Here is a 26385-nt window from a genome sequence, read left to right as displayed (position 1 = left end):
TTCATTATAAAAGTGTCAGTGTTTGATGCGTGGTAGAGAAGGATATAATAACTCTAGTTCATTTTTGTGCCAAGGCCTTGACTTGCTCTACACTGCAAACTGGTTCATTCATTATTGCTTTTGCCTCATAAGTGTAAATATTGACACAAGCACAATGGCAAATAAGATATTAGGGGGCTCCAGATCCACACTCTGAGAACTGCTGACCTAAAGAAATATTCATAACTTATGCAAAAGTCAGACACCAAAGTTTGCTGTATTATTTCTGATAATAACAAGATATTGTAAACAATTTGAATATTCTCCAAAGCAAAGGGTTAAATAAGATACAATGTCTTCATATTAAAAATGCTGTGCAGCCATTAAGAAGCTTTGGTAGACCTTTATATACAGAGAAACTCTAGAATATAGCACTACTAGTAAAACATGGTCATATAGTATTCATATCATCCCTTAAAAAAAAGATTATTTATTTATTTGAGAGAGAGAGAATGAGTACACAAGCCAGGGAAGAAGCAGAGGAGGAGGGAGAAGCAGACTTCTCGCTGAGCAAGGAGCCTGATGCAGGGCTCAATCCCAGGACCCCAGGATCATGACACGAGCTGAAGGCAGATGCTTAACTGACTGAGCTACCCAGGTGCCCCCATATCATCCCATTTAAAAAAAATCCAAATATATCTGGACACAAATAGCAAGATTTTCATAAGGGAAATAAGGTCGTATCATGCATGTTATAAATATATATCACAAACTTTAGGTATATACACACACACACATACAAATGCAGAGGAGAGGAAATATACTACACACTTATCTTTAGTGACATATGAAGAAAAGGGTAGGGTGGCAATGATGCTAACTCTTCACTCTGTGTGGTTTTTCTTTTCTCTTTTTTTGATTTATTCATTTATTTAAAAAAGAGAAAGAGAGAGCACACATAAGCAGAGGAAGGGGGAGAGGGAAAGAGAAAATCCTAAGGAGACTCCATGCTCAGCACAGAGCCCTGTGTAGCACTCAACCCTATCACCCTGAGACCATGATCTGAGCCCAAATCAAGAGTTGGACACTTAATAGACTGAGCTACCTGGGTGCTCCTGTATTTCTTTTTTATGCATCATAATCATATATTACTTCCATTATGAAAAAAATATAATAAATAGAAAATAAGTGCTTACAGATTTTTATACAACCTATGAATTCATACCCCGTTTACTGGAAAAAATTTTAAGAATGACCTATAGCTCTTCTTCTTTATTCAAGATTAGAAGATGCAAGGATTAGAATTTCAGTGAAGCTTATATAGATAACCCTTCATCATTCATGTATATGTCACTCTATATGTACTTTTGTTTCATAGTGAAAAAATATTTATTATTCCTTTCCTTAGATTTTTAAAATTATTAGGACAAGGAAAATGCGTTGTATATCTTGTACTAGAGTTTACTAAAATATGGAGAAAGAGTAAAGTATGGAATGAATTTCACGCTGTTTGTTCTCTGTATAGTGGGTATAACTTTTCATTGACTATTTTGACTCCAGCAAGATATTGAGAAAGGTTGCAGCACATAAAAACCCAAAAATCCAGAAAGTCTGTAAATGAAGCAACTGTTCAAAGCTATTTTGTGTTATCTGTGGGTAGCTATCACATATATAAGACAGAATATATAAGATAGAAGATTATAGTTTCTTTTTTGTGGGCTACTTGTAAGACTCTATTTGAGTATTATATCTGATTTTAGGCTATTTATTAACAGATTGCCAAATAAAATTTCAGTAAGTTCATTTATTCATTTGGCATATATTTATTGTATGCCTACTGTGCACCAGACTCTCTTACTAGTGTTTGGGATATAGCAAAACAAAACAAAATTACTGAACTCAAAAGTATATGGAAGTGAACAAACATTCCTAGCCTCATAGAGTTTACATTTCAGAAGAAAGAGAGACAGTAACACAAATAAATAAAATATATTGTATATTAGATGGTGATGAGTGAGAAGGCAGAAAATAGAGTAATCAGATAAGATCTTGCTGAGAAGTTTCCACTAAGTAAAGACTTAGTGAACGTTGTGGGGTGAGGTCGCCAGTTGGGTTGATATCTGAGTCTCCCTCTCCCTTCACCCCTCCTCTATCCTCCCTGCTCGTGCTCTCTCTCTCTCTAATAAGTAAAATCTTAAAAATAAATAAATAAATAAATAATAAATAAGTAAAATGAGGCCTAAAACTGGATGAGATTATCAAAAGAGAATTAGACCAAGAAGATAATTTTTGAAACCTGGTTCCTGTGAGAGGGAAGACAGAAGGAGTAGCCTGTGTGTCATGACACACACAGCTGATAAAGGACTCCTACCCATTGCTTAAGATGACTCTTTAGAGGAATTTTCTCTCTCGCTTTGGAAAACTGAAAATATCTTTTAAAGTTCATCATATATATATACAAATGATGAGCAATTCCATTTCTAATTATATGCAGAAGAAATGAGAACCTTTTTTTTCTCCAAAAGACATATGAATATTCACAGCAGTATTATTTATAACAGCCCTAAAGCAGAAACTTCCCAGATGCCATCAACAATTACAATGGTGTTAGAGGTCAGTAGAGTGGTTATCTTTTGGGTGAGGGTGGATAAGGTCTGGAAGGGGCAAGTGGAATGCAAGTGACTGCATGATCTGTACATTTTTCTGCATCTAATATGTCAAAAAGGGATTTACATTAAAAAAATTTGATGAGTGAATGATTTTTGCTCCAAGAATACTTATAACTTCTTGTCAGTATATGTCCTGGAATTGACCTTTCCAAAGTTCATTTTTTTGACATGTAGTTAGGCCCTGCCTACTTAATACCTACTGGATGCTATACTAAGCACAGGAGATAGGTAAACAAAAAAGATTGGGTTTCTCTCTGATCATGCAGGTTACAGTGTAGTTTATTTGCTTTGAGCAAAAGAGTATTACTGTCACCATTTCCTATAAGCTTTCACCAGAATTCGTTGATGGAATGCTCTGAAGTCCAGTTTTTCTGTTTGTTTGTTTATTCCTTTTAACTATTTCCTTGATTAGAACGTCCCTGTAGTTAGGGAAAACTTTATACGTCAGAATTATCAACTAGTCTAGAGATTAGTGATAGCAAATGGACTTGTTTCCAAAGTAAGACATTTAAATGTGATCGTATCTAAGCTCTGTGAAAGGATTACATCTTATCGAGACTACCTTTCCTTTCTTCTGAGTTCTTTTCCTTAATGAGTGAGTGATTTACGAAAATGCATGCTCTACGTTTTCTTCTTTTAAGACTTACATGAGACACTATCAGTTCCCCATATTTCTTTTGGAAGGACACAAAAGGGACATCATTATCTACTCCCCGATCTTTAAATGTGAGAAGCATGTGTCCAATTAAATCTAGTGCTTCCTCTTCATTGTTCGGTATGAATAATTAACCTTTCTAAGTGCTGACATCAGGAAGGTTTTGAATCTCCTTTTTTTGCAAGGGAAAAATAAAATGAAGAGCAGAACTGATGCTTCTTTCAAGGTTTTGTTTTAATCATTTTGAAAGACAATAATAGTAAAGTATGAGTGTTAAAATCCAACACGTTGATTCTGAAAAGTATTATTTTATTTATTCCTTGGTGATAATGATTTTATTATTAATGTGGGCTTCTCCAAAGTAATAATGTTCTCTAATGCAATCATTTAGAACAATATGGTCACCAATCTACTTTCATTAGCCACATGGGAACATTATAAATCAATTTATATGATCTTTGCAATTGAAACTTGCTGGATGCCAGCTGTGTCAATTTCTGTTAATTATCATCCTTTTAAACCTCATTCTTTCTGTAAGTAAGATATGCACTTTAGGACTCTTTTTTTTTTTTTTAATAGTTTAAATTGTTCTGCTCATCCTCCTACAGGTCTCCTACAAGGCTTTTGCCCCTCTAAGTTGATTTATAATGTAACCTTGAAACAAGGAGAAGCATTAGTCGCCTGCTGTTTTAATAAATGGCTTGTCAGCTATTTTACAACGATGGTTATTTCTTTGACTAGAGAAATTTCTAGATAGTGGGTCTTTGAATTCCTAATTATTTTAAAGATTTGGCTGGATATTCTTGAGCATATTGATCTTCTGTGCAAATAAATACTTAACTGCTAGAGACAAAATGGCTTTGATCTGTTTTGATTTTGATTTTATGTATTTTAAGTTTGTCATAGACTTACTAGTCAATCTGAAGGGTTGAAAATGTAATGAAACTATCTCAGCCTTAACCTGTTAAAATGCTACTTATCCTCTCTGATTTATTTATTTATTTATTTATTTATTTATTTATTTATTGTAACACAGAGTTAAACTATCTTAAGAAATAGAATTGTGAAATGCTAATTCTGTAAAACTCTTAGCTTCCCCAGTCAAATTCAATTAGGTTCACATTCACAGTGATTTTTGTTTGTGTCCCAACACACACAATGAGTCTCATCTTAAACTCACATAGTCTCCCCTTGCTCCTCCTCCTGCATTTCCAACTTCTGTTTCCCTTCCTGGCATCCAACCTACCCACTCTTCCAAGCTGGGAACCTAAAGACCATTCTAGACAAACTTTATCAGTTTCTTCCTCCTCCCCTGCATCTACCATGGCCTGATAATTTCACCTATGTATTACCTTACTCGTCTCTCTCTCTCTCTCCCTACAGTAGCTGCCTTTTTTCAGGCTTTCAATACTTCTTCCAAACAGACCTGTCTTCTCTAGCTTTTTCTTCACCCCTACTTCACAGATGCTCACATCCACAGGTCATACAATAGTGGTAGATATAACATGCAGAGCTGAATGTATTGCTTTTCCAAATAAACTTATTGATTTTTTTTAAGATTATTTATTTATTTGAGACAGAGAGTAAGTGAGAAAGAACACAAGTGAGGTGAGGGCTAGAGGGAGAAACCGACTCCCCGCTGAGCAGAGAGCCCAATGTGGGCCTCTCTCTCAGGACCCTGATGAGACCACGACCTGACTGGAAGGCAGATGCTTAACCGACTGGGCCACCCAGGTGCCCCAAACTCATTGAATTTTATGGAACATCTTTATCAGTTCCTTCTACTTGGTAAAGTTTGTAGTGTGTTTATCTCTTATTTATGCTTTATAGTTTGCCACAGTTCTTGAAAATGATCCCATTTCTTAAAACAATAGCAATTAAAACAAAACAAACCCAGATGACCTGGAAGTCTCCTTTCAATGACTTAAGTTTCTGTGTGTGAGAACTTAAAGCTCCTCAGCAGAGCATAAAGCTCACTTTAGCACAGGGGTCTGTGCAAACCTCCAGTCAATTCCCTGGCAGTTCTTGCCAAGTATTTATTCCCTGCTTGTGCAAGGCTCTTTTGTGACTCCTGTCTTTGCTCCTATTCTTCCTCTGACTGCACTTCCCCAAAGTGCACTGTGTAACCTGCTCGGGTTGCCATAATAAAATGCCACAGATTGGGTAGCTTAAACAACAGACATTTATTTTCTCATATTCTGGAGGCCTGAGGCCCAAGATCAAGTGTCAGCAGGTTTGTTTGTTTGTTTGTTTTTTCTGTAGTCTCTCTTGGCTTGCAGATAGCGCCTTCCTGCTATGTCCTCACAAGGCTATTCCTTAGTGAGTACACATCCCTGGTGTCTCTTCTGTGTGTCCAAATTTCCTCTTGTTATAAAGATACCAGTCAGATTGAATCAGGGACCATTCTAACCACCTATTTGACCTAACCCACATTGTAAAAGCTTTATTTCATATGCTGAGGTGCTAGGGGTTCAGGCCTCAACTATGGATTTTGGCAGAGACACATTCTGTTCCATTTTACATGGCATGTTGTGCTCATAATGTGCCATTTTATGCTCACACCATACCTTTCATTTGCAAAGCGCTTTGCGAATGTGAATGTGTATCTTTATTATTTCAACCACTCTAAAATAGATACCTATAATTCCCTCGAAAGCCAAGGCCAATGGTTTGAGCACCTGTGTCCTTAAGTCATTAGTAATGGTAATAATAAAAATATAATAACAATAAAACACTAATTTATCTCTTTCTTACCTTTTACTGTATTATCTTAACATGACTCATTTATCATATGTCAACACCATCAAATTAGAACAGACTTTCAGAACTAAAAACGGTCTTAGAATTATACTTTGGAAATAGAACTCTTTCAATTTGCATCTTACTATTTTGCCATTCACATGTCACTAGTTCTAGCACTAAGCATATTTTGTGGGACTCAGACCCTGCTTGTAACAGATGTCCCTAGAGCCTCAAGTATTACCCAATCTAGAGGTCCTCAAAGAGATAATCTATTTCCCTAAAACTGCAAAACACCTATTGATGGACCTAAATTACAGCTAAAGACCAGTCAGAAGGACCATCCTCATGGTCTCCACTAATGGACATTAGGACAAAGGGAACATTCTTTGAGCCCCACCCATACTTTTTATCTCAGAAAGAAACTAAAAATCAAGAACTTAGAAAAAAACTCATAAAATTATGAATATTCTTTGTATGTTATTTTCAACTTTATCCAAAAATATCTGGCAATTAAGGAGCACTAACATTTATAAGGAAAACTTTTAGCTGGGGAAAACCTGGACTGAGAAGGATGCCATGAATTCTATTTGAGGACACCATTGTGGCTTTGCCTGGGGAACCAGGGGGAAGCTGTGCTCCTGAGAGCAAGGTCTCTGAATTGCCTTGTGCATTCAGTAGCAGAAAATGTCTATGAAGCTGGCTGGTGTAAGGGAGAGAAGGTGAATTGGGCTTGGAAAATAGCAGATCTTCCTTTAAAGCACTTTAAAGCTGCCTTTGGAAAACCTTCCAATGTATAAGTCACAGAGGTTCAAGTTTTAGCAAACAAATGAAACTGCTAGATCCTGACCTTAAATATTTTCATCTTTAACACTTTCCGAAAAAATATATATGCTCATTAAGGAAACATAAATGTGATCATTTCTATCAACCACCTACAGGGTGCTATAAGATTATAAGAATCTTAAGGGGCAGAACCATGGTCTTGACACAGTATACCCACTAGAGGTCATATTAATAGTACACAGAAAATAATATCAGACATTCATTTCTTAGGCACTTTAGCTCAGTCTTTTTTTTTTTTTTTTGTCTCTTGTCTCATTTAACCTTCACAACATCTCTGATAGGTATTATTTCTATTTTACAGATGCCTGAAAGTTCAGAAAAGTTATGTGATTTGCCCGAGGTCACACAGTTTCCACTCAATTTGCCTGATTCTGATGTCTGAGTTCTTAATCCTGGCTATCTAACCTCCAGAGGATCTGATGTGCTTAGTTATTACTTTTGATGCAAGCGTCTGTAAAACAGTTAATAACACAATATGAGTTTGCATAGTGATTATTAAAATAACAGCTTTATTGAGATATAATTCCCATGCCATAAAATTCTTCCTTTCAAAGTATATAGATGTTCTTTAGTGCATTCACAATTCTACGAGGATCAGATAAAAACATTTTTATCACCCCAAAAAGAAACCATTAGTTAGTGGTCACTACCTATTCTACCCATATCCTAGCCCCTGGCAACCAATAATCTACTTTCAGTTTCTATGGGTGTTATCTATTCTGGACATTTCAAGTAAATTGAATCATAAAATATGGAGATTTTATGTCTGTCTTCTTTAACTTACCATGTCTTCAAGTCTCATCCATGTTGTAACATGTTCCTATTTATGGTTAACATAACATTCCATTGTGTGGAACATACCAAATTTTGTTTATCCATTTATCAGTTGGAGGGTTGGAAATGGCTTATTTCCAATTTTTGGCTATTATGAATCATGCCATTATGAGCCTTCACATAAAAATTTTTGTGTGAACAGAGTTTTATATCTCTCCAGGAGTGAACTTGCTGGGTCACATAATAATCATGCTTGACATTTTGAGGAACTGCTCAAGTGTTTTCTAGAGAGACTACGCCATTTTACATCCTCACCCACAGTGAATGAAAGTTCGGCTATCTCCAGTTTCTGGCTAACATTTGTATTTTTTGTTGTTGCTTGTTTTCTGATAGCCATTGTAGAGTGCAAAGTGGTATGATGGTGGTTTTGATTTGCATTTCTCTAGGGGCTGAGGTTGAGCATCTTTACACGAGCTTATTGGCCATTTATGCATCTTTGAAGAAATGTCTATTTGAGCCCTATGCTCATTTTTAAACTAGATTATTTATCTTTTGATGTTGTGTGTCAGTGATATTAAGTTTAGTGCATCTGTCATTTTTCTATTTTTACTACTTCTTGGAAATACTTTTAGTTATGTCAAGTCAAGCATTTATTCAAACATCCATTAATCATTTATTGTGTACTATGCCTGTGCTGGAAATATAAAGTCCAATAAGACATGTCATATCTCCTGTGGATTATTATTCCAACAGCTGCCTGTTTTCCTATTCCCAAATCAATCTTTTATCCTCCATCCTAAATGGTTTTTCTAAAACATAAATTTGATCATGTCAGTCACTTGCCTATTACCTTCAATACTTTCTTCATTGACTATAAGACAAAATTCTAACTTTTAAAGGCGGTTTTATAAACCCTTCCAAATTTGTTCCTTGCCAATTTCTACAAGATCATCTTTCTTGTCCATCCTCCATCACCATATGGGATAACTTTAGGGGTCTCCCTATTTAAATACTCCATCTAGACATACTGAGCTTAGTAAGTTAAGGGAGTCCTCAGTCAGAAACCTAAACCAGGTCTTAGGTGAAAGCTAATCACTGGAGCTTTTCTTAACTCTGGATCCCAACCAAACAGGTGGATTTATCTCTTAAGCCTGTGACCTGAGAAAGCAAGCTATACCGAGTTAGCCTCTTGACTCTAATGAGATTTTTAATTGTCCAGCCTGATCTCATTTTCACTGAAAAGAAATAAGGAAAGAGCTGTGCCCTCATGATGGGACGGTGTTAAAATGGACTATGGCCCTTTAAAGACAGTAATGGTAGCTGCAGTTATTGATTATGTCATCCCCCCCAGGAAGACACAAACCATTGTTCAAGAGAAACTTTCTCCCTAAGGGAGACTCTCCCTCTATCAACCTTTAGAGAAACTGAGTTTTAGTTTTATTAAAGGGAGCTGTGGTTTCTTTAAATATCCTACCTACCTAATAGATCAGTCTCTGTTGGTCTGGGAGAGAGGAACTCACTACTTGCCTCCCTGTTATGTCTTTTATTGAATTTGAGTCTAGGATATAAATTTGAAAACATATTAATTCCTTTTGAACTTAGTCATAAACTAATTAGTAAAAGCTATCTGTGTATATATGTATGTGTGTATTTATATATATATAAACACATGTACACACAACAGTCATTACACAAATGCAAAGTGGAAACTGTAAAATTCAAATAAATCTGAAGTGTTTATTGTGGTTACTGCATAGTGAACAAAAACCACAATTCAAGTGACTTAAAACAATCTTTTCATCTTTATTGATGTATAATTGACAAGTAAAATTTAAGATATTTAAAGTGTATATTGTGATTTGACAGGTATACATTAAGGACTCCTTCCATCTAGTTAATACATCCATCACCTCATATAATCTTCTATGTATATACACATATATGGTGATAATATTTAAGTTCTACTTTCAGCAAATTCTAGCTATATAATATAATGTTATCAGCTATAGTCCCCATGTTAACAACCATTTTATTTTGTTCATCATTTCATAGGTCAGAAAGTTGGGAAGGGACTGTCCAGGTAATTTGCCTACAGTTCATTTGGTGTCACTTGGGGTGACTGGGCATGGCTGATCCTGTAAGATGGCTCTTCATTCCCATGTCGGGCACCTCACTGTTTGGCCATGTTCTCTCCAGGTCTTATCCTTATAGGTCCTCAACATGTGGCCTGGATTTTGCCCAGGATGATGGTTGTCTTTCCTTATTTCTTAAATAGCAGTTAGTTTACAAGAAAGCAGAGCAATAGCTACCAGGACTGAAATTGGCATAGCTATTATAGCATCATTTACACCTAACTCTATTGATCAAGATATTCACAGACTAGCAGAAACTCAAGGGGAGGGGAAATAGACTCCAACTCTTAATGAGAGGAATAGGAAAGAATTTGCAGTTATCTTTAATCTGCCCTAAGTAGATCTATTAGGCATATATACCTGATAAACACAAAGATCTCCACCTCCCCTCCACACATGGAAATATCAGAACGATGTCAAATCTTCAGTAGTCTGCAACGAGTTGCCTTAGAAAAAGGTGAAGCGGTATTACACATATTGTGTGTAACTTTAACAAGTTTTTTATATTTAATGGTCACGATAATCAAAATTCTTTAAAGTTTTATTCCTTCTTTGATTTGTACATGTGTATTTTATGACCAACATTTTGAGCTGCAGGAAGTGTGAACTATGCTTTTATGACACATACCTGAGATCTTAGGAGCATTAGAAATAGTTTATTAATGCCCAGGGTATCATTCTAGCTTACCTAATACCTTTGATTTACTAAAGTCACAAAAGTTATGTTGCCTTCTTTTATGGATATAACTTTAGCCACATGTTAAAGCATAGCTTTGTACAGGTGTTTTCACATGTCTGGTCCACTGAAATCTAAGAAACTCAACCCTGGGGTCACAGACAGAAGAAGCAAAAGACATAATAAAAACCACATGTTAACCATTAATGTTCATTTACCAAATCCTACTTAAACTCTTGTACTCTCAAAGCTAATTTCATCCAATTGCCTTTTAATTATAGTCTCTTGCTCACAGTTGCAAATATAATGGCTTTTTAATATATCTTGCACTGTTCTGTGTCCAATGTAGGATGTAATCATGCATTTTATTCAGAGCTAGTGCTTTAGGTAATTAAAACATAAGCACACACAGATTTCTGCACATGCATATTCCACAGAAAAGAATCTGACAAATTGCTTTTGTATAAAGTTATTTTTTTTAGATAGAATAGGATAGAAATCCTGTGTCCACTAATGTATGTTGTAGCCAAGGTGAAATGAAGAAATCAAATATGGGGCAGCCATATTTGGTGGCTCAGTGGTTTAGCGCCTGCCTTCAGCCTAGGGCGTGACCCTGGAGACCCGGGATGGAGTCCCACATCAGGCTCCCTGCATGGAGCTTGCTTCTCCCTCAGCCTGTGTTCTCTGCCTCTCTCTCTCTGTCTGTCATGAGTAAATAAATAAAATCTTAAAAAAAAAAAAAAGAAATCAAATATGGCTGTCTGGGAGATCTGTATACATATCAGAGAATGAGATAAAAGAAACTAAAGTTGGAAGGTATCTTAAAACATTTTTAGGGGATCCCTGGGTGGCGCAGCGGTTTAGCGCCTGCCTTTGGCCCAGGGCGCGATCCTGGAGACCCGGGATCGAATCCCACGTCGGGCTCCCGGTGCATGGAGCCTGCTTCTCCCTCTGCCTGTGTCTCTGCCTCTCTCTCTCTCTCTGTGACTGTCAAAAATAAATTAAAAAAAAATTTTTAATTAATCAGTCTTAATGGATTTAATTCTCAATGCGGATTAGTGCTTCATAATCCAAGATGTTAGGACATAAATAGACCCCAGTCTCCTCCCCATTTTGGAGAAGGACAGGAATAAAAAAGAGATTTAAGATAATTATCACTATTTAAAAAATGACCAAACAATAGAACAACTTTTAAAAATCTTTTAAGAGTGGTGATTCCTTTTGGAGAGTGAGAGTTAATACATGTATCGAGTAATAAATATGTATTTTTTCTTTGATGAGCAAATACTACTTTAGTGAAGTTGTTCACCTTATTACACAGTAACCAGGAGATTTTATGTAAAGACAAGTAATTAGCGGTTTTTAAATTATATATAATTTTGAGAACCTCATAATTAGTATTTTAAAAAGCATATCAAGCTATGGTTTTACATTTATTCCTTCCATAATTTATTAAGTGCCAACTATGACCTACATGTTAGAGATCCCAAGAAAGTGATGGGCTGCCTCACAATTTTAGTTTTTTTGTGGAAAGCCATTTCTCTGGTGTTACCTTCTGACTTAATGTTTGGCCGTAAAAAAGAAAAAAAAATGATATGGCCCATGAGTCCAAATACCAGCATGAAAACAGAAAAAAAAAAAAAAAAAAAAAAAAAAAAAAAAACAACAAAAACACATTTATTCATATTTCAGGGTTTTGGGTTTGTAACATGCTGGTACCTAGAAACATGTGAAAATCTAGATGGATTGATTTCCTTTTTCAGTTTTCCATTTTCCTTTTTACATGTTCACACATCTTGTATTCATCCTTAGAATACAAATGTAGAGAAGTATATGTATATTTCCTTTCCAAAACATTGTTATTAGGAATTTAGACAACACATCCTCATTAGCTAATTTCCTGTTCTGTTCCTTTGTCAAATTTCCATCCACATACCTTCTTCCCCTTCATTCTTAGCAGTTTTAGGCATCTTCTTTGGGAACAAAACAAACAACTAGAAGGTTAGCCAAGGAGCATCCTATTCCCAAGTCAGAATTTAACTAAGCCTTTGAATCTAGATACACAAACATTTTCTCAAATTGGTGTTTCTTGTACATTTTTTTTGTTTGTTTCTTGTACATTTAAGCTTTAGAGTTGAAAATAATGAGTTTTGGGCCCCCTCAGCTCCAGGAGTAATCTACAGAAGTAGGCCAGCCTTTACAAGGGGAAGTCAATCTTGATCCTTGTCCCTTTTGATGCTGCTGCCCAGGTCTTAAGAGCTTGCTGCCTAGACCCTATCACTGACTTTTAGTTTTGACTGCTCTTTATTCAGTCCTGCCTTTTTGCTTCCCTATAGTCTATGTCCTAATTCAGCTCTGCTGTAGAAATCCAGAGGACCAAAACAAACAAATTAATATCAAGCAAAAGCCAAACATATGCTTCATCATCTTGGTCAAATACCAAATTCCCACCCTAAATTCTATACTCAGGTGTTTGATTTATAAGAAATTCCAATTTATGAATGGATTGTACCCACTCTTCCTTTTAAGTTAAAAACTCAGGACCCACATTCCTATTGAAGTGATGGTACAAATGCCATACCAAATGTGATAGTTTCCATAATATTCCAGGGTAAATTGACCTAACTAGGTAAAAATATAATCCCTTCATTTTTTCTTTAATTGCTTTTAAGTCATGTGATTGTATATTTTGCCATTTCTCAAATCAGAATTAAATCTTCAAGTTGATCTGCTTATATAGTGTTTTGTATTTTTTTTTTTTTTTCTGAAAAGCTGTTAAATTTATGGTACATGCTACCATTACCTCCAATGGGGTCTTAAATCTTAAGGTCAATTGTGGTATGTTAACCACTGAGTATTTAAACTATTAATTAATGTAGGGAGGGTAATGCATTCCAAGGTTGATAGCTGCATATGTTCTGCTGATCATAACACTATTTCAATCGGAGATTCGGTTAATCCCCATATTGAAGTGATAGTTTTATTTTTACCAGTCACCTCTGGACAAAACAATTCCTCCCTTAGCCAAAATACATTTAACCACTTTCTCTAATTTTTTCCCCATAGTATATAAATACCCTAGATTCTGTCCCAGAATATTTATTTTATTAATTTTAATATCTATTAAAAATAACAAACCTCCTCCTCCTAATCTGTGGCTTCCCTCTGGCTGTGGTTCTATTTCCTTCCCTTTACTGTTAGAGTTCCTTTAAGGATATTACATACTTTCTACTGAAAAGAGGTATCATGATTTATGCAACCTATTCTCTTCAATGGACATATGATAAGAAATTAAAAATATGTTAAGAAATTAAAAATATGCTTAACATCCTTGAACAAATATCTTTGTACCTTAGTGCAACTATTTCTGTAGCATATAATTCCAAATGAAATTATTTAGTCTAAGGGAATGCATATTACAGGTTGAACTGTACCTCCCCAAATTTGTGTCAAAATCCTAACTTCAATACCCCAGAATGTGGCCTTAGTTAGAGATGAGGGCTTTATGGAGGTAATCAAATTAAAATGATGGGATGAGAATGGGATCTAATCCGATATGACTGGTATCTTTTAAGAGGAAATGTGGACATGGACATGCACAGAGAGAAGAGTTGGGGACATATGGGAAGACAACCATGTAAACATGAAGATGGCCATCTATAAGCCAAGGAGTGAAGCCAGGTACAGACCTTTCCTTCATGACACTGAAAAGGAACTAACCCTGCCAACACCTTGGTTTTGGATTTCTAGCCTCCAGAACTTTGAGACACTACATACCAGCCCTAGAAAACTTATAAAGCATTCTTGCAAAATATTCTCTAAAATAGCTGTGACAATTTATATCTTAACCAGCCATGTAGAAGGGTAACTTTCTCCCCACTCCTCACCAATATTTCAATATTAATCTTTGCAATGTTTAATTTCAAAGACAATCTTTCCAATATACACACACGTCTTTGATTTTTTTTAAATCCAGATTTAAGCATATCTCTGGGATTTCATTTCCTCTCAAAATATCTAAAACAGATTCCAATGAATTGACACTATCAAATAGCCACTCAAATATGGCTATGATTTCAATACAGTTTTATACAATGATAAAAAATGATTAAAGATATATTGAACTTTTAAACATGTTTAACTACTCATTCACTTACTGACAGTCTGCTCCCAAATTTTCATTCTTTAGGATTATCACACGTAGCTCGAAGTTTGTTCCTAAAAGGCAAAAGCTTAATAATTGGAAATACACTTTAAAAAATTTCATATTTATAACATGTGAAAATAAGTTCCATATCCAGTAATCCAATTCATAATGTATTAAGGATTATGCTTTTGAAGTAAATTCATTATTGACCTTCCTGTTGGAAACACACTGTAATTCTATACAGTGTTCTCAAATAGTGTCATAAACTACAGGAGCATTGTAGTAACATTAAAACGAAAATATGCCATGTAAGGTTGCCATTGCTTTAAAAGTTCTCTCCTGGAGACAATAAGGTATGTTTGTCCCCACGTCACTCTTTTGTTAATGCTTATCCTGTTAAAGGATTATTTTCCATCTTCTCTTTCATTGATTTTTGTTGGTCTTTGCATGAGTTAAGATGTGAGCTTTCAGGTTATTTGACTGAATAAACCTCTTGCCACAGCTTTCAAAGGGACACACAAAACGTTTCTCCCCAGTGTGGATGCATACGTGTGTACGCAAATTGTAGTCCAGGGAAAAGCGTTTCCCACATCCTTCAAAGGTGCACCGGAATGGCCTCTCTCCAGTATGAACCAGAAAGTGTCTTTTTAGTTTCGCACGCTCATTGAATGCTCTCCCACATTCTGCACATACGTGATCTCGAGGACCATGGACGAGGAGATGCTTTCTCAGGGAAGCTCTACTCTTTAACTTTTTTGTGCATCCACTGTGGGGACAAACAATTTTTTCTGGAGCCTCAGATTCCTTATCTTTTGTTGGTTTCTTTCCAGCAAATTCTGCACACTGTTTAGGATTGGATAGGTCCATGCTAGGTATTCCTCCACAAGGAAGCTTCTTGCTTTTTATGGTCTCAGAATTCTCAAGCTCTGAATTCTCTCTAACAATTTGTTGAGGAAGTTCTTGCTTTGCTCCTTTTTGCATGCATTTCAGAGATTTTTCCAGAAGTGAGCTTGCTGTGAGAACCTGTTGAGAAAGCTCTTGTTCTGATCCTTCTTCCAGGTAGTCAAGGGACTTAAGTGACTCTTCTTCCAGGATGGGTTCAGAAAACTCACCCCTTATTATGCATTCTATGTAACAGTCAGAGAAGGAATCTTCTCCAACAACCAGATGGCTAGTTTCAAAGAACATACTTTCATCTTCGAAGGCCCATGTTGTGTTGCAAAGTTCCTGTTGGACTGGCTGTGGCTTGGATGGCCTTGGCTTATCTCTACTGAAGGCTCTTCTACCCGGGCCTTTCTGGCCACAAGTCTTCACCCTTTTCTTCAGTTGCTGATCCATATTTTTCTGCTTGCTTCTTCCTTGTATATTTGCACCAGGATATGTCAACCACTTCTAAGTGACAATGATCTGAGTAAGTTGTCTTCAGGAAACACCCGCTTTGAGATAGTAACCTTTAGATAAAATATATTCCAACTTTAGAACCATTGTCAGAAAATGATTCAAACTCACTTTTCAATAGCAAAATGGCTGTTGTTTGCTTCTTCTCTGATAAACCCAAGAAAGTAAGAGAAATGAACTGTGACATGTAGGTCATCTTACATGTAAGATGTAGGTCATAGCTATAACTCTTACATGTGTATCCCCACATATTATCTGACCTCTCCGGTCAACTACCTAATGTTATTGGGTACTCACTGTGTGCTATTCCTACTCTAGGCTGCTCATGGATTGAGACACATCAGGAAATAGACATAAATTCTATCCTTCATGGAGTAATACACTCTCATGATCATACGAAATAATTATTACACATCACATGTTAAAAAGTAAAGTGCTACAGTGGGTGTTGTGTGGATGCTAATCCAGAAACCAATATGATGCTATGTTAACTAACAAAATTGAAGGAGGGGTGGGGGGGAAGAAGCCCTATGTAAGATGTAGCAAATCCTTTCCTACAGTTTCCTAAGGATGGAGAATGGACCCAATTATACTTAAAGCAGAAAGCAACAAACAAAAGCATTAATTCTAATTTTCCTCATTTTGAAATCGTAATCAAACTTTCTCTTTAGTTTCCTTTGCTCAGCCCTAACTTATTTGATTAACTGCTCATGTAAGAAACTTCCCTCATCTATTAAACCTGAATTAAAGGTAGTCTTAAAAATTAAAAAAAAAAAAAAAAAAAAAAAGGTAAAGTGCTACTTAATAAGCAAAGGGGCTGGTAAAAAGTAAGAGTTCACAGTTCAAATAAGGAGCTCAGGCAGGCCTTGACTGAAGTAATGGCAGCTGACTAAAAAGCTGAAGTGAGGGTGAGAGAAAAGCCTATTGTGTTAAAGGCTGTTGTGAAATTAACATGAAATAACACAGGTAAAGGACTGAGCATAGGACATGGCACAAAGCTAATGCTGAATGCTTACATGAACTCCTGTTATTTTATCTTTGTATTCATTCTTTAAGTATATGTTAGGTCCTGAGCTTGCCAGATACTGTTTTAGACCAAGGGCAGCATCTTAAAAATTTTAATTTAATAAAGAGTCAGATTTAAGCTTTGTGGGCCCCATAGTCTATGTCATAACTGTTCAACTCTGTTTTTGTTGCACGGAAGCAGCCATGGATGATACATAAAGGAGGGGCATGGCTGTGTTCCAATAAAAAACAAGCAGAGGCTGGATTTGCCCCATGGGTAGTTTCTATTTCTTCAGAAGATGGAGATTTAGAGGAAAAGACACATGAAATCCATGCATTCCCACTTATGAGTGCAAATCAAAATAAAGCACAGGGGAGTTTGGCCTTGAATAGTTTTCTTTTCCTTAAAAATCTAGCAGAAACATTATAAAAGTTATAGCATGAATATGTTATATTCTAGGAGCCTTTTGCTTCATGTTACAATCGTGTGCCTTATAGAATCTCTTAATTTTATAGTCCTGATGTCCTGCTGTAGGGACAAAATTAAACACTTTTTAAAGACAAAATTAACAGCTTGAAAATATTTTTAAATAGCAGCATTAAAAATACCACCTCAAAAGAACCATGCTATTTACTTTTGGCAAAAATATACATAGCCTCAAAACAAAACATGTTTTTCAATTGCTATGGGGAGAGTTTGAAAGGTCTTTTTAAACATATATATAAATATATAACATAAATGATTAATGTTTTATGTAAATCATGTTTAAAATATATAAATTATCAATAAAATAGATTATATATTTAAATATATACATAAATATTATATGTATATAAATTGCTAAGGGAAGAGTTTTGAATTTCTTCTTAAACATTTGTATATAATAAATAAATATAATATTTCTATATAATATATATACAAATATTTAAAAAGAAACTTAAAACACCCTTTCTTAGCAATTGAAAAGCATGGGTTGTTGTACTCCATGTATTCTTTTTTTCCCCAAAAGTAAATGGATTCTTTTGAGATATTTTTACAATGTGGCTATTTAAAAATATTTTCAAGCTGTATAGGGCATCTGGGCAGTTTAGTCAGTTTAGCCTCTGACTCTTGATTTTTGGTTCAGGCCACCATCTTGGGGACACCACATCAAGCCCTGTGTTGAGCTCCATGCTCAGTGTGGAGTCTGCTTGCTTACAGTTCTCTCCCTTTCCTTCTGCGCCCCCCCCACTCACTTTCTCTTTCTCTAAAACAAAACAAAACATATATATATATTTTTTTCAAGCTGTATATATATAGTGGTAAATTGTACAAGTGTTATATTCTTTCTTATCCTTTTTAATAAAATACCCCACTCTTCCTTCATTAACATGTACACGTGTGTGTATTGACACACATATACAGGCTTATTTCTCATCCTTATTTCTGATCGCTGCTTAAACATCACTTCTGCAGGCAATCTTCCCTTGATTCTTAGGTTTAGTGAGGTCCCCAAGCTCAGTATTTTCATAGCCTCCTATTTGCAATGATCAGAGTCAGTATTGATTAATTTATGATCTGACTTACCTAAGAGATGGTAAGCTCTGCTAGGGCAAGGTCCTCTTCTGTTTTATTCACATGTCCCAGAATTTAGTACATTTGTCTAATGAAAGGAATTGATGAATATGCATTAATAATCATACTGGTGATATTGATTTAGCAAACCCCCAAAATTAATTTACTACAAAATTATGTGGGACTTTGAAAACAATGTAGAAGTTTCAAAAAGTTGGTTATCAGTGACGCCAAGATGTTACCTAGAAAGACAACTCTTAAGAAATTAGGATTGAAAGAGGCATTTTCTTTATGAACTTATCAAAGCCCAAAGGTAGACCTTACTTTTCTAAGCTAGTTTCTTATTTGTCAGATCTCTAACCATTATACCATTTCTCACACAATATTCTAGTTTGTGAGAATGACATATAAAATTGAAATAGTAATTTATCAATTTATAATGGGAAAAATCCTGTTTGTATGACAGGTACAATCTCTGTTGGTGAATATAATTACTTAGAAAACACACTGGGTAAACACGGTGTTAAGAGAATCTGGATGTTAAACAAATACATTATTATGGTATTAGAGTAATATGATTTTATATTTCTCAAGCTGGGATAGAAGTACTTCTGAGGGTACATCATTTACTTATTCAGTCATTTGACAAATGTTTAGTGGCAAACATTCTAGTTGCTGATGCTAGAGCATTAAAAAGATACCACGTTTCTGGTTTTCATGGAGCTTTTATCTGTGTGGATATAAATGTAAATAACTTGTGAAATGGTAAATAAACAAGGTAGTTTAAGTTTGAGAAAAATGATATGAAATAAAAGCAATTAGGGTATGAAAGGGAAAGGAAATGGGGAAGCCATCTTGAGAAAGAATGTCTGGAATGGCTTCCAAGGTGGGGGCATTAGGTGGAGACCTGTAAAAGCAAAGTATCAGCCAGTGGAAAGAGTTGGAAGAGTATTCTTTCCAGGCCACAGCAGGGAGTACAAAGGGATTAACAAACTAGAGGACAAAGGAAGCCATACTCTTTACAAAATGGGGCTGGCAGAGACCCAGGTGGTCTGAGATAAGGTTGAGGACCTTGCAGAGTCCTGTGAGCCAGTGGAGCCATTTGCATTTCTTTCATAAACCAGTGGGAGCCATTACAGGGTTTCTTTCAAACCAGGAAATAATCTGCTCTGGCTGAGGTTAAAATGATTACTCAGGCTGGTGTAGGAATAGACAGAGGGAGGCAAGGGTGAAAGCAGAAAAATCCCTTGGGCTATTTAGCAATCCAGGAAGAGTGCAGTTGGTTTGGAGGAGGTGTTTGGATGAAATGGCGGGAGCCAGAGAAAACAAAGATAGAACCTTCTAAACTTGCTGGAGGATTGGATAAAGGGAGTAAGGCAAACAAAGAAATCAACACTAAGTGGTCCAAGGGTTTTTTGCTGCAGTAATTGGGTGGATGGTAGTGTCACTTGCAGAGATAATTGGTGGGGGGTGGGGGGGAGAGTGGGGAAGAAAGGGAAGACAGGTATACTCTCTTGATTTAATAATGTGAACATTTTAATACAAAATAGATTTAGCCATTTGTTGCAGTGAAATATAGTATTTATATGAATTTTTAAACAAAATTTTAAGAATGCAACTTTAAGGAGATTTCAGTGACATATACTATTTATATGAATTTTTTAAAAACAAAAATTTAAGAATACAACTTTAAGGAAATTTCAACCTGGCATCTACTTTCAAGAAAAGGCATTTTTACTTTCCTCCTTTATCTGTCTTAAAAGTTTGAGGCCCGTGGCCCAAGGCAGCTAGAGTCACCGCAGTCTAAACACTGCAAGTCTCCTGGAGGCCAAGGTCCATTCCCCACCAGGTTCTAGATGATAACACGTTTCTCGCCCAGGATTTTCAAAACCTTTTGAACCGGACCCGTGTTAAAAGTACATCCTAAGAAATGAACTCAATACACATCCTTTCCTCCATGATCTGGGAAGAAAAAAAAAAAAAACAACAAAAAACAAAGTTCCATGAAACAAGACTTACCCATGCTACCAAGATGCACTCTGACACCTCCAGTCCCATCTGCTTTAACAAGTAAGACGGAGAAGGAACTGCTTCCCCCGCTTCAAGCTCAGCCAGTCTTTAGACCCATCCCCTCCTTGATGGACACATTCAAATGAGGCCACGTCTGCATTTCAGCGCGGCCCTGACGAGCTTAGAATTCCCGAGGAAGAGCCCTACCACACCTTTGAAAGTAGGGATGTCAGGTGGGGGTGGCGGTGGGGGTTGGCTCCGCTCCTCTCGGCCCCTGGCGGTCACCCGCGACCCTCCCGCTGCGCCCCAGGCGCGGGCCCCACCACCTGGACACACCTGTGAATCCCCATCACCTAGCCTCAGCAGGGGGTTGGCACCCAGTAAATGTCTGTTGAACCAAGGCACGCACGTACAGTCGTATTTAAACAGCTATTTGTCAATGAAGTGAAAGATCCAGCGGTGGAGGCAGTTGTTTCGCCCCTGGAAGTAGAGGTTTACCTGGAAGCACAGGTTTACCTGGAAGCACAGCACACCTGGCCCTGCGCGCTCTCTTACCTCCCCGCAACCTCCGCTCCCCACCCCTACTCCGCCTCCTGTCGCAAATTGCTTCGCTTTCTTTTTCAGTCCTTCATGTTGACTGTTCTTACCTTGCAGGTAACACAACTCACTTTGAAAGCCACGGTCAATCGACGTTCGCCATTGGTTATGGTCTGGTCAAGTTTAATAGTTCGTGTAAGCGCGTAGACCATTAAAACAAACCCCCAAATCAATGTTTAAAAACCTCTTAAATTTTACTTGAAGCTTGTCTGCAATTCACATATATATCTGGGAGCAGTTGGCTCTACTCGTTTTTTTTTTTTTTTTTTTTTTTTACACATCTGTTTAGAATAAATATCAATTGATCAATTGTGACATTGGGAAGTAGAAGATCATTTCCAGTGGAGGAAATAGGTAAACTGTTTTTCTACAGTTTCCCTCATATCCCCCAGTAGGCATACCAGATCCTCACCCATATGAAATTGAAATTACATAAAGCTTCCTTGCTCCTTACTTTGAAAGACATTATTTGTAGGTCAGTTTTTGAGGCAGAAATTGCCAGAAACCACTTTTCTCCTGTTCTCTATGGTGTCTTGCTATGGTCTGAATTAACTGCATAGGCAACTTTTCCAACATGGTTTTCAGCAATCTTTCTCTTTCTTTCTTTCTTTCTTTCTTTCTTTCTTTCTTTCTTTCTTTCTTTCTTTCTTTCTTTCTTTCTTTCTTTCTTTCTTCTTTCTTTCTTTCTTTCTTTCTTTCCTTCTTTTTTTCTTTCTTTCTTTCTTTCTTTCTTTCTCTTTCTTTCTTTCTTTCTTTCTTTCTTTCTTTCTTTCTTTTTCTTTTTTTCTTCCTTCCTTCCTTCCTTCCTTCCTTCCTTCCTTCCTTCCTTCCTTCCTTCCTTCTTTTTCTTTCTTTTCTTTTCTTTTCTTTTCTTTTCTTTTCTTTTTTTTTTCTTTTTTTTCTTTTTCTTTTTCTTTTTCTTTCTCTTTTTTTTTGTGATAAAAAAGGTTAATATTTTAGATTTCAATAGAAATACCACTTCAAGAATCCTAATAGGCCATTTTTTCCAAGCCTTTAAATGACAATGTCATTGGTCTTTGAAAGTTCCCCTCTTCACTGAAAGTGTCTTTCTTTCTCTCTACATAATCATCATTATTTATATACATAAAAATATAACTGACATATAATCATTTACATATAATCTATATGTATAGATAGTATATATTAACAGATAGTATATATTATATATAATATATATAGAACAGATGTTTTATATAAATATATAAGTATAAATTATATATAAATGACTATATTATTTATATCTTTATTTAATATATAATTTATATACAAAAGATGATATTGGTGATACATATATATTTAGAGAGAGAGATATACTAGCTGAAGCTGAAATCCTTTCAGGGAATTCACCAGACCACACCCTTTTGTTATCAGTCTCTTAACTCTTGAGACAGTACATACAATCAACTAGATTACTTTATAATCCATCCTTACAACTGATTCAGTCTGTTCACTTGGTTTGTGTTAGTGTGATTCTGTCTGGAAACTGGAGGTGACATATTTAGAAAATCTAAATTTACATTTCACACTCCACCTTCTACATAAATTATTTTTGCTCCCATTTTGTTTTAGCTTTCCTGAAGAAATAAAGCAAAAGGAACTCATGTGTTGTCATATGAACTGAGCTCAAAGGCAGTTCTCCAAAATGAGTTAGGGAGCCAGTTAAACCATGAAACAAAAGTAGGCTGCTTTTTGAAGTGGGTACAAAGAGAATGTTGCATGGAAACAAGTTAATTTCTTGGATTTCTTGAACTTTAGTCATAGCAATTCTTCTACATATAACATCCTGGCTAATTTTTAAAAGTTGTATTTCAAAAAATTATTTCTATGTTACAAACCAATATTTTCCTTAAAAATATTAGAATATGAAAACTATTAATATATTTTCATTCACCCAACCCAACACATATTTAAGTGTTTCCCCCAGACAGACCACTGTTCCAGGCCCTGGGGATATGTATCCCTGGCTTTCAGGAGTTTGCAAGGTGAAATTGCATGGCAGGAACTAGAGTGAGGCAAATAATTGGCAAGTTTCCCTGCAGCAAAATTTAAATAGTGCCAAAAATTCAGTAATTAAAATTAATGATAGTTTAATAAAAAAATGTTAATGAATATATTTTTAAAAATAAAAACTAATGAGGGATGCCTTGTGGCTCAGTCAGTTAAGCGTCCAACTCTTTTTTTTTTTTTTTTTTTAATTTATTTATGATAGTCACAGAGAGAGAAAGAGAGAGAGGCAGAGGGAGAAGCAGGCTCCATGCACCGGAAGCCCGATGTGGGATTCGATCCCGGGTCTCCAGGATCGCGCCCTGGGCCAAAGGCAGGCGCCAAACCACTGCGCCACCCAGGGATCCCAAGCGTCCAACTCTTGATTTCAACTCAGGTCATATCTCAGGCCCCATGTGGGGCTGTGCACTCAGCCAGGAGTCTGCTTCAATTTCTCTCCTCCCTTTGCCTCCCATCCTCCTGCTCAAGCTCTCTGTCTCTAAAAATAGGTAAAAAAGTCTTTAAAAAATATAAAATAAAAATTAGTGCAAAAATCCACGGTGAACAAATATCAGAAGTTCAAGTAAAGACAGACAACTAAATAATCATGCTTTATTAATGTCAAATGCAGCTATTGTTAGGATAATGAAGGGTAAGTATTTGGTGTTATGTGAGCCCAGAGGCTGTGATGAAATCTGGAAATTCAGGGAAAGTTTTCCTAGAATATCTACGATTTGAAGGTAGATCAGAGGACAGGAATCCGCAACCCCCCTCCCCCCCCCGCCCGTCCCGGCCCTCCACCACCACTATTAACAGTAGAGGGAATAGGTATTTAAGGAGGAAGAGCAAAAGAGGATGTGCAGTGCTAGACTCCTGGGCCTTGTAGGCCATAGTAAGCAGTTAGATCTTTATCCCAAGGGCAATGGTAATGGACCGTTACAAGAAAGCATGCTTTATACATAAGTGCATATTAGCCTTAAACTTATAAACTGTTGTTTTGTTGTTGGAGCTTCAGTCTATGTGTGATCTAGATAATACTAATTGAATGCTTTATGTGCATTTTCTCATTTTATCTAGAAATCAAATTATAAAATGATTATCATTACTATTATTATTATCATTGTATTTGCATTTAAAAATGGTAACTCGGAAGCACCAAGAAAGCAAGGAAGTAAACTAAGGAAGTAGCAAAACTCAGATTAGAACTCATGTGTACAATACCTGTTAGAATGGCCTTCCTCAAAAAGATAAAAGATAACAAATGTTGGGCTAGAGATACCCTTATGCACTACGGGTGGAATTGCAAATTGATGCAACCACTGCGGAAAACAGTATGGAGGTTCCTCAAAAAATTAAAAATAAGCTACCCTAAGATCCCACAATTCCACTTCTAGAAATATTTCCAAAGGAAATGAAACTATTATCTTGAAAAGATGTCCATACCCCCATGTTCATAGCAGTATTATTCACAGTAGCTGAGATGGGGAAATAAACTAAGTGTCCATAGATGGATGAATGGATAACGAAATTGTGGTGTGTGTATATAATGAATATTACTCAACCACAAAAAAAAAAAAAAAAAGGAACCCCTATCTTTTGTGGCAACAAGAATGGAACTTGAAGGCGTGATGCTAAGTGAATTTGGAGAAAGGTAAATACTGTAGGAGCACTCATACATGAAATATTTTGTTTTATTTTAATTTTTTTAAGATAGATTATTTATTTATTTATTTATTTATTTATTTATTTATTTATTTATGATAGACAGAGAGAGAGAGGCAGAGACACAGGAGGAGGGAGAAGCAGGCTCCATGCCGGGAGCCTGACGTGGGACTCGATCCCGGGACTCCAGGATCACGCGCGCCCTGGGCCAAAGGCAGGCGCTAAACCGCTGAGCCACCCAGGGATCCCCAAATATTTTGTTTTAAATTATGTAAGAAGAGGAAAAGAAAAAGAGATCATATTTGTAGTTACCAAAGGCAGAGGGTGGGAGGAGGAAGAATTGGAGAAAGGCACAAACTTCCAGTGATAAGTAAGAACTAGGGATATAACATATGACATGATGACTATAGTTAACACTGATATATGGGGAAGTTAAGAGAGTAAATCCTGAGAGTTCTCATCACAAGGAGAAATTTGTCTTCCCTTTTTCCCTTTCTTTTCTTTTTATTGTATCTATATGAGAAGATGGATGTTAGCTAATCCCGTTGTGGTAATCATTTCACAATGATATAAATCAGCTCATCATGCTGTACATCTTAAACTCATTCAGTGATGTATGCTAATTATTTCTCAATAAAATTGCAAAAAAAAAAATAGAGCCCAAGTGTGCTTAATTCTTTGAGATATAGCATTTTACATTATGTTATGGCATTTTAGAGATGCCATGATTATATTTTTCATATAAAGTCTCTTGCACTATTATCTTCTGTCATTTATAATGCCTATTATATACTTATTTGATCTTGATGGCAACCTTGTGAATTGTTATTACCCATTTTATGAATAAGGAAATAGGAAGTTGATGATGACACATGCCTTCTTCAAAATTTTTCAGGTATTAGTTTATGGGCCAAAGTTTAGAACCCAAGTCTTTCTGTCTTGACATGAACTTTAGACATAAAGTTAATTTTTTTTCAAATTCAGTCAGTTGTTTAAAGAGCTTCTAAAATGTATTTTTGGAGTTTCTCTCCCCCTCCAAAAAAAAAAAAAAAATCCAGTTAATAATATATAAGTTTCTCCTTGGATTTTGAGACCTTAGTAGATTATGACTTGCAAGAGGGCATACTAAAAACCTGAAATATAATTGACATATAACATTCTATTAGTTTCAAGTGTACAACATGATTCTACATATAGTGAAATGACCACCTCAATAAAACCATTTAACGTCCATCGCCAAGTTACATTGTTTTTCTTATGATGAGACCTTTTAAGATTTATTTTCTTCGCAACTTTCAAATATACAGTACTGTATTATTAGTGTTAGAGTCACCAGGGTGGATGTTACATCCCCAGGACTTATTTATTTTATAACTGGAAATTGTAAGTTTTGATCCACTTCACCCATAAGTGGCAGTGGGGAGTGGGAGAAATGGGTGAAGGTGGACTCTACTATTTTTTTTTTTTTTAATCAAAGTGGAAGCTGTTTGGTACTTCACACTGACAAGAATGAGACTTGTCACTATATTGCCACATA

The 26385-nt window shown here is 36.1% G+C and overlaps 1 protein-coding gene across 1 annotated transcript; it reads right to left on the bottom strand.

Moving 5' to 3' along the window:
- Positions 1-15040: 15040 nt before the first annotated feature.
- On the bottom strand, positions 15041-15955 carry ZFP42 (ZFP42 zinc finger protein). The gene has a single exon (XM_072777701.1). The coding sequence runs from the start codon at positions 15953-15955 to the stop codon at positions 15041-15043; it is 915 nt and encodes a 304-aa protein (XP_072633802.1).
- Positions 15956-26385: the final 10430 nt, after the last annotated feature.

The sequence above is a fragment of the Canis lupus genome, chromosome 15 (genome assembly GCF_048164855.1).
Source record: "Canis lupus baileyi chromosome 15, mCanLup2.hap1, whole genome shotgun sequence".
NCBI classification, from domain to species: domain Eukaryota; kingdom Metazoa; phylum Chordata; class Mammalia; order Carnivora; family Canidae; genus Canis; species Canis lupus.
The sequence above is the reverse complement of the archived record's forward strand: the minus strand, read 5'-3'. Positions and strand labels throughout refer to the sequence as shown.